The 18480-nt window shown below is 48.3% G+C and overlaps 1 protein-coding gene across 50 annotated transcripts in view; it reads right to left on the bottom strand.

Moving 5' to 3' along the window:
• TCF7L2 (transcription factor 7 like 2) overlaps positions 1-18480 on the bottom strand; it is a 203666-nt gene that overhangs the window by 7548 nt on the left and 177638 nt on the right. For 7 of the 50 annotated variants that reach the window (XM_005657462.4, XM_005657463.4, XM_084994311.1 and 4 more), the window contains 9 exons: positions 17895-18027; positions 15618-15720; positions 13729-13815; positions 8473-8613; positions 7753-7912; positions 7262-7369; positions 2388-2436; positions 1736-1786; positions 296-368 (listed from right to left, as the gene is read on the bottom strand). In XM_005657462.4, coding sequence (XP_005657519.1) covers positions 296-368; positions 1736-1786; positions 2388-2436; positions 7262-7369; positions 7753-7912; positions 8473-8613; positions 13729-13815; positions 15618-15720; positions 17895-18027 — 905 coding nt within the window. The remainder of the gene's footprint in view (positions 1-295; positions 369-1735; positions 1787-2387; positions 2437-7261; positions 7370-7752; positions 7913-8472; positions 8614-13728; positions 13816-15617; positions 15721-17894; positions 18028-18480) is intronic. The other 43 variants (XM_084994298.1, XM_084994312.1, XM_005657472.4 and 40 more) reach the window with 15 other exon arrangements.

The raw sequence follows: 18480 nt of genomic DNA, 5'->3' as shown, positions 1-18480 counted from the left end.
GGGCTGTCGGGAGGAAGGGGTTGGCAGGCAACATTCCCTGGGAGGGGGCGCGCTGGGGTTTGCTGTCGCTGACCCGAGGAGGCACAAATGATGCTGTTTTACAGTGGCATTTTGGCTAGCAGCAGCGAGGAGGACAAGCACGTCCCTCACAGAGCAGTGTCCCGCGCCCTCCTGTCTCCTAAGATCCACACACAGAGCTACAAAGCAACAGGCCAGAGAAGGGGGGGGTGGGGGGCAAAGGACCAAAGAGACCAGCTGCAAACCAGCACAGCGAATCTGGGAAATCTATACACACCTGCAAGGGCCGCACCAGTTATTCTGTTGATCAAGGCCAAAGCGCGCTCGGCATTTCTTAGGAGCGCTCAGGTCTGAATGAGTTCAAGAGAGAAGCGAGCAGAGGAGGAGGAGGAGGACGAGGGAGAAGAGGGAGAGGGAGAGAAGAGAGAGAAAGAGAGAGAGGGAGGGAAGGAGAGAGGGAGGGGGGGAAGAGAAAGATACAAATAAGAAAAAAATAAAAATAAAAAAGGGAATAAATCAATGACCTGGTTACTAATTACAAAATATTGACTTTCCATTTTTAACTTGCTTTAATTTTTTTTTTTAAAAAAAAAGGTAAAAAAAAAAAAGCACATTCTTATTCAACTTGTGAAATTAGCTGTTGCAAATAAAGCTGCAGTATCCCTTCTTTAAGGACTGTCTCTCCGATTCGGTTTGAACTGATAAAGGGAAGTTAGATACTGAAGAACTAACTTTGACATAATGTTTTTCCTCTTTTAGTTCTGCTTTCCTCTTTTTTTTTTTTTTTTCCTCTCTCAATTTGTTTTTCTTAAAGAAGAAAATAAAGCCAAGGAGGGAATTAAGTTTGTCACATGCTTTTTTTCTTCTCAGAGTACAACAGTTTAAAAAAGAAAACAAAAAAACAAAACAAAAAAAAAAAAAACCAAAAAAACTACAAATAAGAACAGAACAAAACGAAACGAAACAGAAAGAAATAAAGAAAGAAAGGGTTGTGGTACTGGGATATTGCAGCTTTTGGAATGTTCATCTTTTCTCTTTTTAAAATCTATTTTCATTAATATTGAAAGGAACAGATAAAGACCAACAGGCTGTGTACATGAGCCGTTGAGGGTTAGTTAGGAGCTCATACATAGCAGCATTGAAGCAGGATCAGTCAGTGAAATGCTAGTGGATTTGCCAGTTATAAGCAGAAAAGCAAAAGGAAGGAAAAAAACTAAAATAAAAAAAAGCAAAGGAAAAAAATAATCATACTGCGGATGCATGCTTGCGTGAGAAAACTTAGTGGGAGCGATGAAAAAAATGCCATTAGATTAAGGAGGTTTATTACTGAATTCCTTCCATTTTGTTGTTGTTGTTGGGTTTTGGTTTAGTTTTTTTTTTTTTTTTCTCCTTTTTCTTTTTTTTTTTTAACCAGTCTCTTTTAAAGAAATACTGCATATTCAATTTGCACAGTTAGTTCAACTCTAAATCACTGTCATCACGGCTTAAACAACTGTTACGGGAAAAATAAATAAACAAAGCAGAAGTTAAATTAAATTCAAAAAACAATGAAAGCAACTGAAAAAAAAATCTACTGAAACATATGAAACCGTGTAGATGGTCATTTTAAAGAATGTTCAAAAGTCATACGTGTCTCATGTTAATAAAACTATAATGGCAAGAAAAATTAAAAAAACAGTTTATCAACTATTTTAATGACTCAAAATGACATTAGCACCTGTAATCGGAGGAAGTGAAAGGCAAGGATTTAGGAAACATTCGCTGTGTTCTGAAAAAAAAGAACAAATTATACAAAGCCTTCAAAATGTTTTTGTCGTTGTTTGTAAAAGCCTGGCCTTCTCGAAGGGACTTCTGAGATTGCCTATGCAGTATTTCTAATTTCTTCTAGAGAATGACAAACCTCCTTAATTTAAGTTGGGTGCAATTGACCACTGTAAAGGCATGCATCAGAACATTCAGGAACAGCCCAGTTAACATCAGACACTCACACACACCCTTCTGCTCTCCTGGCCCACTCCTCATCCCTACTCAGACACATACCAAATAAGCAGACTGGATAAATCCCCGGCTAGGCATGCCTACCACTCTCTACTCACAGGCTCTGCAGTTATTTAAAAACACATTCCACTACACTCACAATGTGCTTTTCATGCAACAATGAATGTTACTAGCTTTAAAAGGGCAGTCATGAAGCAATTAATTAAAATGCATAAACAAAAAGGTTGGCTAAGAGGGGTCCCCCCACCCCCACCCCATCCGACAACATCCTGGCCTTGAATTTCTCCTGCCTCCCCCAGACAGAATCCTGCTATAAAAGCATGGTCCTCAGAGCACCGCTTCCTGCCTCTATCCCAGTTATTCTAACTTACCATTGGTCTCCCCGGGCTGCTTGTCCCTTTTCCTCTTCTTCTTTTTCCCCTAGAAGAACAGAAGAGACACAGCGAATTATTTCAGGAGGTGGCGGGGAGGAGGGGCATCTGGGCTCACCTGGAAAGGAGGCAGGAGGAGGGGCCCCGGCTGCCACCTCCATCCAGGCTCCTGGGTATCTGCCAACCCCCAAGCCCCTTTAATCCAAGTGCCCTTCAACTGGGCTCTGGGTGGACGACCGCACACCCAGCAGGAAAAGAGTGGATCAGCGGGGTGGCAGGTAGGACCTCTCTTCGAGCGCATCGATGTCCATCCTCACACCTGACCCCAGCACTCATGAAAGGGGACCAGAGCGGGATGATGGGGAAGACTCGGGGAGGCTGAAGAGACAGCGTTCCAAGTGGCCCAAGAGCTAAGGGACAAATGGACGTTGGGACGGCTGGGTGGACTCAAGAGAGCCTCCGTGCCCCATGCAAATCTCTTCTTTATAAGGCCAAATGGTTCTCATTCGGAATCAAAAAATAAAAATCCCCTTCGTAGGGGATTTTCTTTGCCCTGTAGCACTGGCCTTGGTTTTAAAGACGGAGGGTGGAACAAAGGCGAAACAACCAGAAGCGATCTGAGCAATTTTTCAGACTCCTGAGTGGACATCCCTAAGGGGGAACATCCTGTTCTTGCCATTTTCCTCTACCATGACAATACCCTTCGTAAGAACAGTTACCATTCACGGGGCACATGCTCTGTGCCAGACAGAATTCTAAGAGTGCCATGTCTAGCGACTCATGTATCTTCACACAATCCTCTGCAACCACGATTTTACAGAGAAGGAAACTGAGGCACAGAGAGTTTCATGAAAGTTCCTGAGACGACATGAGAAGGCGGGGCCATGATGGGAACCAGGCGATCGTGGTCCCCCAGCTCTCATCCACTAGGCTACGCTGCCTCCATACAGACCGCCCGGCCCTCCGAGGAAGGCTTTTCATGCATCATGGGAGACGAACTGCATGGAGCCATTCTCATTCTCCAGCCTGACCCTCCCCGACATCCAGACAGTCTGCTGCAGCTGCGGACGTGCAATGGGAGCCGGAAAGAATTCTGTGGAGGTAACCGCCTCCTTCCTGACCTGAAACTAGGCCTCCCTCACCCGGGGAGCTCCACCCTATCCACGTGCTGCAGCTGCCCGGTGTACATGCAGTGTCACGAGCAGGAGGAACCTGTGCTCCGACGCGTCTATTTGTGTCAGAACATCTAAATATTAACCTTTGCTAAAAGTTCTCATGGTATGTTGACACTGACTCAAGAAGAGACAGCAACAGCCACAGGGTGAAAACTTGAGAATCCATAAGGCCCTGTGAGGAGCCCCCCCAAGGCAGAGATGCCACACGGTTTCAGGTCCACCTAAAGGCTGAGAGTCAGCAGTTCTAGAGAAAGCCTCTCAGACCTGCGGGCTGTGCCACTTGGGACATCTGTCTGGGTCTTCGGTTCAGTGTTACCCTTTGAAACATTTCATGTTCCTTGGCATCCAGTTTAAGAAAGGAAGAAAGGAAACCAAGAAGTTCCTGTGCTTTTGCACGAGCCCCCATGGCCCATCCTCGTGTCTGTGCCACTCCTGCGTCAGAAGCAGAGTGCCACCCGGCCATCCTCGAAGAGGCAGGAGGGTCCAGTGTCAGCTTCTTTAGAAGCTGAAATAAAGCTTCAACTGCGCACAGAAACATGTCGGTTCCAGGCAGCTCCCCCCCCCGCCCCCCAGCCAAGGGCTTCCCAGTCATTTCGAATGCTGTGCTCAGCCGCGTCCAGTCCCCCGCAATATATTCTGAGAGGCAGCTGAAAATTCCACTACCCCTGGGAAGGATTTAGGATACACTGATAAAAATAATTGACAACTGAGAGGTTCATGACTGAGAAAATGATCATTTAGACTAAAGATTCTAGAGGACTGGGAATGTGTTTTAAGCGGAAGAGAATGGAAGAAAATACACACTATCTAGAGAAGAGAGAGATGCAGTTCAAGGGAGCTGGCCATCCCATTATCTCTTTGAATGTAATGAGAGAAAAGCCCTCAACTCTGGTGGTGAGGTGCGGGGAAACCCTCCAGATAGGCAACATGGCCTGGGATTTATCTCCTTTACCTAAGTTGGAAGGGCCAGAAAGGAAATAACGTTGAATTTCAAGGCCATGGGTTAGTGATCACTATGGGACCAAAATGTTTTCTCTTCTGTTCCAGAACGTACCAAGTCTGACAACCCAAATGTGACTGTTTCACTCAATTCTACTTCGCTAAGATAGTGTTATAAAGGCTTCTGTCACCACTGGGCTAGAAAAGTAGGAATGTGGTGAAAGCAGCATAAGATGGTTAGCTCAGAAAGCTTCCCAGAAGACCCCTCTGCACTTTACAATACCCAAAGTAATTTACAGAAGCATCCTTGTCAAGTCAGTTTAAAAAACGAACCCCAAAACCCCCAACTAACTAGTCTCTACCACAATCAAATCCATACAAGTTTTAACTCTGATTCTTGCTCCACAGACTGTTCAGTTCCTAGGGGAGGGAGGGAGGAGGGAGGTGGCAGGACGGAAAGAGGAAGGGAGGAAGGGCTGTGTGTGTTCACACCCATATGTAGTGAGCCACAGATCGTGGACTCTACAGCTAGTAAAGCTCCTATAGCCCCAAATCCAGAGCTACCTCTAAACTTTCTCAAGTCTTATCAGGGGTTCCCCTATTACACCAAACCTCGTCCAAATATAAAACTGAACTAAAGTCGTTTTACGTGTCTCATTGACCTTCTGAAACCTAGAAAGCACTTCACAAAAAGCCTCGGGCAATACCCTGTCTGACTCCAGGAAAGTCCATGGCAGGATTCTTTTGAAGCTTTCACAAAGTCGGCCTTGTACCTTTGTGGAGATCTCACCCTGCACAACTCCAGGGGGCACCACGCACACAGACCATAGTGTAAATGGCACACCCTAAAGTTGTGCAGTGCACGCCCTGCACAGCTATACATGAAGGCCCCACTATGACCCAAAATGTCTCCTGGGGATGTGATACCTATAGAGTAGCTGAATTCCTCTCTGTGGTACAACTCTAGATTACTCAAAGAATTGGGTCTGTAGCAGGAAGGAGCTGGAGATGAACTCTAAGAACTTCTGACCCGAAACCAAGAGAGGATCTGTCCTGAAATGAGGTGGCTATATGTGTGGAGGCTGCAGAGCCTGCCTGCTGCTGGCAATCTCCACCTCGAGGTCAGGCGGGGGTGAGCAGCAAGCCTGTGGGAGAGCATTAACTTTCTTATCCTCTTCCTTTCAGCTCCAGAAGAAAGGCTTCTCCACTGAACACCTGCTGGGGACAAATGGAGAGGTCCCAAGCAGTTAAGACCCTGTGCACGACCATCTGTGAGTGACAAGGGCTGAGCGGAACAAACGTGCCACTAAGAAGTACAAGCACTAATTCCTGCTTCAACTCCCAAGAGGAATACCGTCTAGTGCGGCCAGCGAAGGGCGAGAGGACCTTCGGGGAGGTGGGGGCAGCAGTGACAGAGACATGGGTGTCACACCCAGCCATTTCTGTACCCCATCCTTCCCATCCACATGCAAAGAGCAGAGGAGCCCCACATGTTCACAGTAGGAGACTAGAGAGTGATGAAACTTGAAAAAGCTCATCAGAGCAAGCAGAAAACAGCCTTCACTCAGGACCCGCACATTCAGCCAGATGTTTGTGACTTCCTGATGGCTGGTAAGTTCTGAGAGAGTGCATATGTCTGATTTAACTCCGCATCCTCGCAATGCTGTGGGCACCAGAAATTCACAATTGGCGATAACTGGATGGTTCTCAACCCACATACACCGAGGATGAATGACCAGGGGAGAGCTAGGTCAGGGAGCACTGATGGGTAGAAGAACCATCCACAGCTCCATGCTGCCAATAAGAAATGGGAGGAGAAGGCTGCTACTGGCATTAAGACAGGTTTTGTTTTTTAACCAAAGAGCGGATAGTAAAAATCGCTTCATGAAACTAAATGCCATGTAATACAGTAAGGGGCAAAATAAAAGACATTTCATCCATTTAGAGCGGAAAGTGAGCCCAAGCTTGAGCTACTGGGCAAAATACAGAATAAGAAAGAACAGTGAGAAGTGACAGAGGACAGTAGTTAGTTAATGGGAGTAGAAGGCTCTTGAGTGTCACAATCACTGTGATGAGTGTAAAGCACAAGCCTAAGGTATGTTCTAAAACCCAGGAGGGGAAATGAGGCAAATCCTGCAGCCACCACAGACCCCTGGCTGGGCCCCTGAGTCACCGCATCTATCCTGCTAAGGGATGACTTCCACTGGCTACTTTCAGGGATATTCCCATCATGCCCCTCTCAAGATGAACCAGGCTTCCAATTTCTACGGCACCAGAGGCTAAGGCAACTGTTTCATTTTCCCCTTATGAGTGAAGGCCCTGCTAGGACACCTGTGAGGAAGTAAACTCTCTCCCTCCTCGCCTACTGGTCTTTTCTGCAAGGCCACCCCATGCACTGCTGCTGAGAAGCACAAAAATACCCCATGGACCACTGCTGTATCCTTAGAGCCCCATCTCTTCAAAGACATGGGCAAGAAGGTGTGGACAGCCCCAAGCTGACCCCCTACATCCCCTGAGCTGGAACACTAGGACACCAGCTACCCCTCCTCCTTGGAGAAGTATCGCACGCTGATGCGGCCACACACGAGGCCAAGGCAAAATCCTCCAATCCGCCACTCGGGTAAGATGCCAACAGTCCTGGGAGCGGGCAGACTGAAGGTACTGAGGCCTGATTCAAACTGGCAGGTGGTGTTCCTTGGGCCAGATGCACACCCAACACACCGTTATAGAGTCTAGTCCTGAGAGAAAGGAACCACCTACATAGTTATCCCGTGCGGACCAGCCGGGGTACAGCTGCATGTGAAGCTGTCGCTCCTTCCGGGCCAGCTCGTAGTACTTCGCTTGCTCTTCTCTGGACAGTGCGTGCCACTGGAGGGGACACAGTGGGGGGAGAGCGAGACAGGGAGAAATGTCACAAACCACACTGTGGCCGGGGGATGGACAGAGCTTCCATCAGAAATGGTATCATCTATAGATGCCAATGGTCTGCGGGGGCCTGGCACTATCGGGGGCTCAGCCAGAACCTGACCTGTCCCCCAGATTGCCCTGTCCTTTGCTGTCTCTGCAGGTGGGGAAGGCCAGGCTGCAGCCAACCCGAATGTCATTCGAATGCTGAGTTACTGGTCCCAACTCCACGAAGGCCATGGAAGGAGTCAGACTGGGGCTAAAGGGAAAGGACTCCCCAACCCATGGGGATGGGGACACGGGCCCCCCACCCGGTGCGCCCTCCTCCCCCAGCGGGGGTCACCCACCCTTCGGCCCAGGATCTGGTTGATGGCTGCACTTTCTTTCAACGTGCACTCAGCTACGACCTTCGCTCTCATTTCCTTCATATACAACATGAACGCGTTAAGGGGTTTCTTTATGTGGGGCTTCTTCTTCTCTTCTTCCTTTTTGGAGTCCTGATGCTTTCTGGATGTGGACAAAACAGACAGATGCAGCCTGATGAACGATCACAAGGTCCAACTCTCCCCACAGCAGAGGGCCCATCTCCCCACTCCCTCAACACCCAGCCCAGCAGTCCGGAAGGCGTGGCACACTTCCACGCTGGGTCTCCTCCACCGGGAAAATGGAGCACAAACAGCCCGGGGAGGGGGTGGGGGAAGGGACTTTATCATCACGTCCTCAAGCTTCCCCCAAAATGCATTTTTCCCAAGCCAGAGGGGAAAGCGCGTTGTGCCCGTTTCCGTCTCAGCCGACGCTCCCTGCGCCCGCGGGACAGAGCGAGCCTTGGGAACCGGGAAGGGGCTGCAAACCCCAGTCCATCCGGGGCCACAGAGAAGGAGTTCTGTTCGCCGCCGCCGCCGCCACCGCAGCGGGCGCCAGCGAGAACCTGCACCAGGCATCGCGCGTCTTTGTAAGGCTGGGTGGGTGTTCGCTGGAGGCACACCAGCTCCGGGCAGAGCCACCACTCAGCAGCCACCGGCTGACCACGCAACGACACAGAAAGTGACCGGAAGAGGGACACTTACGCGCTGTGGAGGGAGCTGACGTCACTCTGCGAGGATTCCTGCTTGACTGTGGGCGTGACTATGGCCGGGTGGGGGATGCCGGTCGTGTGGAGAGTGTGATGCGGAGGGACCATGTGGGGAGGGAACCTAGAAGACAGAAAGCTGTGTAAATCGTCAGAATCAAAATGTATGAATGGGGGAGGGATGTGTACACACAACTTTAAAAAAAGAAAGAAACAGCACGGAACACTCACATGAAAGCAACCCAAGGCATATGAGACCTGTCAGCATTAATTAGTGATAAATTAAGCATAATGATTCTCATCATGTCATTAAAGCCAATCTTCCCCTTCATTATTGCTACTGACACGAGACATTACGATTCTTAACATCTTCAGCAAAAGGCTAGTGCGACCGGTACACGTGGGCAGAAAAGTAGGCTTGAGCTACCTGCTGGAGACCACACGTCCACTGGTTTGGAGGGACGTTATCAGTGGCATCTAAGAAGACTATTTCCTAAGTTCTAATCAGAGCTAGAATGATAGGTGAAATCTCTTGTTGCATATTGACAGCTAAATAAAATATGAATGCGGTTGAAGTGTACAGATATATTTTTGACAATGCTGCGCATGCCTCGTTAGGCCTCATTCTGTTGATGGGAGCGCGATAACAGTTCCGTTTTTCTTTTGCTGCGGTGCCCCACCGTGTTGACAGGAATGGGAGAAAGTGAGGCAGAGGGATGAGGGGAAACCAAATATCTCCTGCCTGCTTCTCAACATACGTCACGGGCATTTCAAAGAAGTTTGCATGAAAGATACCCAAAGAGGACTATTTTATACACACACCTGGAAGGGAAGCTTTGAATTCTGATGTGTACGCCTTTTCTCCTCTAAAATGCTAGGATTCCTAAATTACTTTGACTTAAAATACTGCCTATGCATTAAAAGGCCTTATAAATGATCAGAATTGTACATAAAGTCAAGTCTGTGTTTTCTCCTCTAAAATACTGTTTATTTTTAGGGAAGTTTTTACAAACACCCTTTAGGCTGTGCATTGGCATGTCTCAACCATGCAACCTGGCTAGGACAGAAGGAGATAATTTGATCTTTTTTTTTTTGGTCTTTTTAGGGCCACACCCACGGCATATGGGGGTTCCCAGGCTAGGGGTCGAATTGGAGCTGTAGTCACTGGCCTACACCACAGCCACAGCAATGCCAGATCTGAGCCACGTCTGCGACCCACACCACAGCTCACGGCAATGCCGGATCCTTAATCCACTGAGGGAGGCCAGGGATTGAACCTGTGTCCTCGAAGATAGTAGTCAGATTCGTTTCCGCTGAGCCATTCAGGAACTCCAGGAGCTAATCTGAAAATGCTCTGGGCCCATTTGCAAATGGACGATGGATCTGACCAACAGCTCTCTCATTTTCTGATAAGCTTGCGGTCACCGTGGCTAGAAGAACCACCCTCTGAAAGGAAGGTATGCTACTTTGGAGACAAGTGGAGGGAGGAGAGGACCACCACCACCCCCCGAAGAAAACAGTGGCAGCCCCCAGGCTCCACCCTGGCAAGGTCAGGCAGGTGAGCAGATGGGGGTGCTGTTCAGGTGAAGGGGAATCCAGGTCAAGGCGGTGTTGCTTTCCCAATAAATCCAAACCACAACAACCCCGTGTACCATCCAGGGAATGACCACCCGGTTCTCAGGAAGCTAACTTTGCCAGGCGCTGGAAGTGCTGATTAGACTTTATAGGTTCTGTTCACATGCAGATGGGAAATGAAAATTGTTCTCCTTTTACCAAAAGACTGCAGTCAATGTGCATGGGAAAAACGATGACCGTACTGACTCTGCATAGATCAACAGAGAAAACAGCAATGAATAAGGCAGAACTTTGAAGGGGGCCGGAATCACAGTGGACTCTGGACTCAGAATCTCCACCCCGATGTGGCCCGCGTCCACGGGCTGCCTTTACAAATTTAAGTCAGAATCAAAGTGTGGTAACAGGGACTTGATTTCTTAATAAGGATCATGCGACTTCTTTTAGGATGTCAAGAAAAAGGAAAGAGAAGAGAAAAGAAAAACCCTGAGAGAAAGAGAGAGAAAACGAGAGAGAAAGACAACGATCCCCTCTCCCTACCAAAAAGGAAAAGTGCGGCCCTGGGCTCCCAGGTCACACCCAGCTCCTTCCCACAGCCCGAAGGTCTCTGGGAAAACTTCAGTTCAGAACATGTGTTCTTCGAAGCCCCTGGGTGAAGCGGTGGGTGGAGTGGCAGCTTTTACTGTGAATTGTAAAAGCTTGACATTCCTCAAATACATATGTTCCCTTCCCGCTGAATGAGAATATGTGTACAGACAGAGAGAAGGGGGAAAGAGGGAGGGAGAGAGAGAAAAACATGGGTGTGTGTGTGTGTCCACCAAACACCACAGAAAACCTCACGTTTTGAGGACATTTTGGGGTGGGGAAAAATTTCCGGTGCAGCCATGACGAACCAACACTTCCAAGTTCACATACCTACCCACATACTCCTATATTTGAGAAACACATACATAGCAGAGAAAGTGTGTGTGTGTGTGTGTGTCTATGGGCTGTCCTCATACCTTCGCTTAAGAAATTCCTTTCTGCAGACAACTGTTTCATGCAATGCAATAAACACCCTAAAAATTCTAAGCAGCTCATTATACACCCCCGTCTGCTTTCATGGCTCCAAGCCAGAATATAATGATGAACCTTAACTTGTTAAGGACAACTAATTTTTGTTTCTGGCTGTCTCAGGGGCTTCTGCCTTCCTCACTCTCACTTTACTTCACTGTTGACACGTTTCTGTTAACTGGATGTCATCTGCCGGCCTTGATTTTATGCACAAGCAGTAGGATGCATTTTCCTGTGCAACAATCCTGCTTTGAGTTGCATTAGGTTTGTCATTATTCTCTCATTTCCCCCCTTGCACTTGTAACATTTCATCTCTTCCTGCCTTATTTTTTGTGAGCCACGGTGCACCCACATTATGGTTTATACATGATCTCGCTCCCTTTGAAGCCGGCAGATTTCAGAGCCCGCTCTCGTCAGGAGAAGAGCCTTGCGCCAATTTAGCAGGCTGAGGGCCCGGAGCTCCAACATCTCAATCTAAAGGGGGTCACAGGGTGGCACAAGTGAGTGTCAGCAAGAGCTGTTTAATTGCCAATCTAGGCTTCTCCATGGTGTTTAAAGTATAATGACCCATCACTTAATTCTGAGAAGCCCTGGCCCCGCTGCTGAAGAGAATGAATATCAAAGGGTGTTCTGGAACAGGGCAAGCTGCCTACATTCCCTATAACTGCCATAAGTATAATAGACCCATACTTCTGTCACCCCATTACCACAATAATGTATTTAATTTGCTGTATACGCTTTTTAACTAGCTACCTTTCATAAGGCCTACCTGGGGAATGGGCGCCTCCCCCCTGCACCGCCAGCCCCCTAACCTTCCCTCCCACCGTTCCCCTTCCTTGCCTCCACCCCTGCCCACCTAGAAATCATCGACTAACCTCCTAATGATAATTCAATCGATAAGCTTAACCTCAGCCCCTATCCCATGATCACCGCACTGCTTTTAACCTCTGAATGCACCAAAGAAACAAACAGGAGAAACAACCTAGCGCATTCTCGGGATGCTAGTTCGGAGGAAGGGGTGCCGTGGGTTATAAGGTGCTCGGGAGCTGCCCTCCTCCTGGGAGACTCCCTATTGGTTCCCGGGTTTCGCGAGGTTGTGATGACATTATTTAATGAGAATAACCCTCCGCTTCTCACTGGAGAAGAGGACACACGAGCATTTTCCCGCCTAACCGATCCTGGTGTGGATTTAGAAACTGCGATGATTTACCATACGTGGGAGCTGGATCTGGATACCCACGGCATAGTTCTTACACATACAGATGCTATAGTCTGTGTTTCTCAGTGGGTGCGATTCCTCCTCTGTCCTCCACCAAAAATCACTGTTTTGCAAGTACGAAAAGAGGAATCTTGGCCTGTCTCTCCAACCCTTCCCGTGGTCTTGGGTCCTCCTGTTGGCTACGGGGGGGGGGGGGTGTGGGGGGGGAAGGCTGGGGGCTGGCCTCCCTGCCATGTAATGCATGCTAATTTAATTAGGTGCCATCATCCAAATGGATTAGCTGTTGCAGCCCATCAGGAAAGTCTAAACCTCCACCGATTTAATTAACGTGACTGAAAATCAGATGAACAGAAAATAAAACTATCATTAGGAGCAATTAGTGACTACTTAAACATACTGCTGCCAACCAGTTTGTAAATAAACTAGCAGTCGCTGAAAAATTAGCCAGAATTAATTAGAAGGGGGAGAGGGAGACCATGGGGTTAGAAAGACCCAGGCACCCGTAGGTGGGCCTCCGTGTGTGTGTGTTACATATACACTGATGTGCTTAAAGATACATGGATGTACACATGCACATGATTTGTTTAACTTTCAGAAATTTAGATGGGCACAGGCCAACGTCGTCCCCACCAGCCACATGCGGCTACGAAGCACTTGAATATACCCAAGACAAATAAAAATGTGGTTAAGTGTGAAATACACATCAGATTTCCAAAACGAAAGTATAAAGAAAAAGAGTAAAATCTCATTTGTAGCTGCTTTACAGCGATAACTTGTCAGCACGATAATATTTTGACTATGTTAGGTTGAACGAAATATATCACTAAAAATAACTGTTTGGGTTCCCCCCACCCGCATCTTTCAAAAACTGTGGCTACCAGAAAACTTCTAGTTCCCTTTGTGGCTCACTTTCTATTTCTACCAGACACCTGCTACATTCGAAGGGGGTGTGTTGGGTTGGGGGAGAGGGGTGTCCTTTCTTGTTGATGCTTAAGAGTCTGAAGCTTTGAAAAGACTGAAAGCCTTCTCTCAAATTCTTCTTTGTATAAAAATGAACTTACCTGCACCCTTTCCTTTCTTACCCAGACTAGGGCAACAGAGAAATAACACTTTAAAAAACTCCACACGTCCTAATTACTTCTTCTTGCCTTCTTAAGTTCTTAAAAAAAAAAGATACTGCTCAACTGATGGGAAAAAACTCACAACCTCGAAAATCTGCCGTCACCTACCTGGGAAGTTCAGGGCAATTTTTTCAGTATTTTTTTAGGAGGAAAGCCTCACGCACTATGGAGCTTACACCCTTGGATTGGCATGTAGCGGCAGTGCCCCAGATGGCCTGGGAGCATCTCGAGAACTTTCTGGGAAGTAGCCCACAGCCTTGGTTGAAGAGCCTGGGTTCTTGGAACTCACCTGGACATGGAAGCGTTGACCGTCAGAGCTGTGGGGTAGGGGTGACGGAATCCTCCTGTCGTGATGGGGTACACTGGCTGACCCTGCCTGCAAAGAAGGGGGTACGAAGTTAGAGCGCTGCAAAGAGGGGTGGGGCTGGGGGAAAGCAAAAGAAGAAAAAGGGAAAGTCCTCTCTGCACAGTAAGCTTTATTCTCATTTGATCAGAACAAAAATCTTGGGGATTGTACAGGAAGGATCAAAGGGAAGAAACACAGAACAATTTGAATGCCATAAATCTGATAGGAATGGCTAATTAAATTTTATAACCTTTGCTTATGTCAATAGAGACCCTCTCCCCAAGCTGAAACTAGGTGTTTTGTTGTAATAATTAAAGGCGAAGTCTCGCTTGCTTTAATGGAGCCATCACACTAATTGAGGGCTACACATCCAAAGGAAAACAATAATGAATGTAAATTTATACCAAAATAAAGTACAGTGAATCAAAGGACTTCAGTTGCGCTTTGGGCCTCTTTCGGTATTTAGATCTCGGTGAGAAAACATTAAATTAACAGAGCTTAATTTGTAGCCTTTTGTCAAATTAACAAGTGTTGACAAGAGTTACCGGGGGGAGAGTCCCCAAGAAGAATTGTGGGTAACCAATAGACAATCACACCTCATTACAATAATTAAAAAATACAGCAACATGCAAAATAGCATCCTCATGAAAGACACACAACTTTTTCTGACAGAGGGTTGTCTGAGTTGGCTATTCCTTTTTATCTAGCCTTCAAATATCTCCCCAGTTCAAGGGAAGACTGAGACCCATTGGAGGCATGGCCCCACCCATGGAGGAAGAACTAGGACACACACTCCTGGACATGGCCACCCTCCCCAAGGAAACGCAGGAGAAGGAGAGAGAAACCACAGCCAGGGCTCGTGTCTTCCCCAAGACCCAACCTTGAGAGGTGTACCACGATTTCTCATGGTCAGATTCAACAAATTGCCCTGTGTTGTTTTAAAGAGTAGAGACATAAACATGGAGAAATATATACACAAAAGTACACCATCGTCAAACACATGTTACAAGCGTGCACACAAACACACACGAGCACAGCATGCTTACACAGAAAAGGCCTTTCTACTCTGATTTTTGAAACACATGGCGTTTGGGGGTTTTTTGAAGTCGTCTACGGAAAGTTAATGGGTGGCACTATAAAAGCAAGCCCAGGTGATGGCAGGACCAATCACAAAAGGCAGTTTGATGATCTGCCAGGGACCAGAGCTGACCCCTCAGGAAGGCCTGGCCTGCTGGAGTGAGGGCTCCAGCTGCCCCACCCCACTCGACATGCAGAGATGCTCAGACGGTTGCTGGCTGGATAACATGGAACTTCTCAACAGACACAGATGTCCACTGTGGTTGTCAGCCTTGGGAGTGACGGCTGGGATCGGGCGTGGGGCTGTAACCCCACTCCCACTGCTGGATTTCAAAACTGGGCTGTGCCTGTTCCCACGCCTCTGCTGCCTCAATCCAATGACAGGACTCCACTTGGGGCTGCCACCAGCATAAGAGCCATGATCAGCTTCACAGGAGAGAAGCCCCCAGACTTCTGCAATCCCCAAGGGCCCTGAAGGGTACTTTTATTCGCAGAGAGGAACCTAGAGGCTTTGGGGACCATGGGTTCAGAATGCGAAGTACCACCAAGCCTTTTCCCTACATCCTCCACCTGAATGGCTACTGACTTGCCAGCTTTCCCACAGGGCATCGGCAAGCATCTTCCCCACAAACCCCCACCCACGGCCCTCCCTCCCTAACCCAGACCTCTAAAAATACACACATACATGCACAGAATAAATAATAAGCATGCCCATGTAAGAAACAAAAAGGAAATTAAAAAATGGAACTCCTTACTGTGGTACTAACCATCCTAGCGGATGGGGGATTTGTCCTACGGTGCCGGGCGATAGCGGGTAATACGGAGATATATCTGGAGGGTGCGGAGGCCGTGGGATTCCTGGGAGAAGCAGCAGCATTTTAGGTACAAGAGAGGGAGAGATGGAAAGAGAAGCTGTCAGGTGATGGGAACAGGGAAAGGATAAAGGGAGGCATCACCTCCATAATCCTAGCGTGAGATTCTCTTCATGATTCTGATTATAAGACTTATTGGTAAGTCTCATCTCATTATCCCTCTGCCCCAGTTTGAAATATTGCTCAATCTCACTCTAGATGGATCGTACACTGGCTACAGGCAGACAAACTCAGAAAATGCCAGTCTAGGTATTTCTGCCTAAAAAATTATATATATATATACACAAACACATACACACATATAGGACTTGGCACATAGTAGGTGATCAAGTAAAAGGGCTTGGCACACAGTAGGTGATCAATATTAAATCCTTTATCCTCGCAATTTGTCCCTGCCTTCCTTTTCATTCTAATGACTTACCTGCATGAGAGTTAATCCTTGTTTAGAACACGCTTTTGGAAGTATGGCTTTTGGAAACATTAACCTTGCCTTCTTTCAAAAAAGTTTCTTCTGCTAAAATGCAGACGCCCTGACATCTTATCCAAGGCAGAACCTGACCTGAACAGACCTGGAGATGTTGGAGGCCCCGTATACACAGTTCTAGGACCTGGTTTTCTAGAGGACTGAGTCATCTGTGTGAACTAATCCTGACCTGCTGACTTGGTAACCATGAACCAGGGGGTCTGAGAAACTTCCCAAGGCACACGGCAGTGGGTTCAGCAGGTCTGTGCACTGCACACTTATTAATTATATAGGGACACACCCTGCAATTGGTTCTTAGTGGCTTGGGAGCAAATCTGAAGGCAAGGAGCAGATTTACCTACGCAGCTCAAGTGGGAAGCAAAAGGAACAATTCCTCAGAATTAAAATAGCACCAAGGAGAAGGAGCCGCGTGTTTGCAGATGAAAACTATTTCATTTTTTAAAAAATTCATTCAGGAAGCTTTTAATCTGTAAATTAAGCCTCCCTGGGTGACATTTTCATGCAGACATTGCTTTCCCTCTATTACAAAAACCAAACAGATTAGCTGGGCTTGGACCCTACACCAAGCCATTCGCACACTTGAAAGAATGTTCGTGGAGGAAAAGTAAACAGTCCGCAGACGTTAATCATATGTTTTACGATAACCATTTAAAAGCTATTCCCTGTACTACCATTATTTAAATGAGACGTTGATGCTGCCATTCACTTGTGGAGCCTGAGGCCGGCTGGCGGCCTCCTCCAGCCATCCAAGCGCCAGGCTCCGTCCCTGTGAGCACAAAGGGGGCTCAGAGGCTGCTGAAAACCAGCTCATGTGTGGCTTCATTCAGGGGCAGCAAAGGCAACCTGAACAGGCAGGCTACCTCGTCCCGCACCACACAATTAATTCCCTCTGACAAAGTGACACAGAGTAGCCATTCCAAATCCATCCTTCTAATAAACTAGCGGGGAAGAGAAATCACCCCCCAGCCAATGCACCGCCCAGCCAGAAAGACACACCCTGGCCTTCGCTGTTCTCCTGAGACCACCTCACCTTGTTGTAAATCTTGTTGTAGAGGAGCTACAAGTAACCCCTCCTTCTCTCCCCTCTCCCTCTCCCACCCCTTCCTTTAGGGAAAAGGCACGTGGGATGGAAAGAAGGGGACAAGTGTAAAAGCTGGAATACTGTGGCATCTTTGGCCTAAGACCCTATTGGTTGTTTGGAGATGCAATGAGGAAACCATCTTGGACTTTGGTCTTCCCATCTGTGAAATGGGCTCGATAATAAAGATGCAGGTCATTGCAGGGGAGGAAGAACCCAAATAAGTCAGCAAAGAGAGTGCAGAGCCCAGTGACGTGGTCTCTGGAGGCTGCACCAACAAAGTCATCAGCAAGTGACCATAGTGCCTTGGCCACCAAGGGAACTGGGGCTTCGGGGCACCACGCTGGGAGGACTCTAACATGCCCAAGGAGCTGAGCAGGAGTCCATGAGGTGCCTCCAAGTCAGGGCCAGGCTCCCGAGACAGCCCTGAGGGGTGCTCAGAGAGCTCCTCAGCACTCCTCTTCTCCAAAGGGCGAGGAGACAGACCACCGCTCCCTCCCCAGAAAGGACTAAGGGGAGCCCCTCCACCCTGCCCCCCGTCCGTCCGTACCCCGCCTCCCCAGCAGGCCCTCCCTTTGCCCCCAAGCCCGCAGCCCACCTGTTTTGGGGTCTACGTCAGCTGGTAAGTGTGGAGGTGGGTTTCCCGGCGTGAAGTGTTCATTGCTGTACGTGATAAGAGGCGTGAGAGGGTGGACATGGTGAGGGTGTTGCACAACCGGCACTTTGTTCGACTGCGGGGAGGAGAGGACAGAGAAGGACACGGTCACACCGCTGCCAGCACGAGCAGGTCGAGCGCGGACCTGCGGCTTCCCCGGACCAGCCCCGCCAGGCCCGCCCTGCCCGGCCCCAGTCCCTGCACTAAAATGACATCGCCCCACGGAGCAGACAGGCCTCGAGCCTGGCTTTTAAAATCCCTCTCCACCACCAGCCCATCATGGAGCCCAAGAGTTTGCACTTTTCCCATCGGCATAAAAAGTGGAAGCGAGGGCTTTAACCCCCAGGCCAACTGTGTTCCTGCAGGTGGGAGGGGAAATCTCCTCTCCCAGGGCCCCAGAGGAGGGACCTCCAGGAGCCAGGCAGGCTTCACAGGGCACCGGCTAGGAAAACTTTCCTTCACGGGAAACCTGGCAGGCCCTAATCCCACCCACCCAGCCTCCTCATCCACCACCCTGGGCTCCAGACCC

The sequence above is a fragment of the Sus scrofa genome, chromosome 14 (assembly GCF_054392235.1).
Source record: "Sus scrofa isolate SSC_HxYL_T2T_F1_AM1 chromosome 14, Sscrofa_HxYL_maternal_Yorkshire_Landrace_v2.0, whole genome shotgun sequence".
Taxonomy (NCBI): Eukaryota; Metazoa; Chordata; class Mammalia; order Artiodactyla; family Suidae; genus Sus; species Sus scrofa.
The sequence above is the reverse complement of the archived record's forward strand: the minus strand, read 5'-3'. Positions and strand labels throughout refer to the sequence as shown.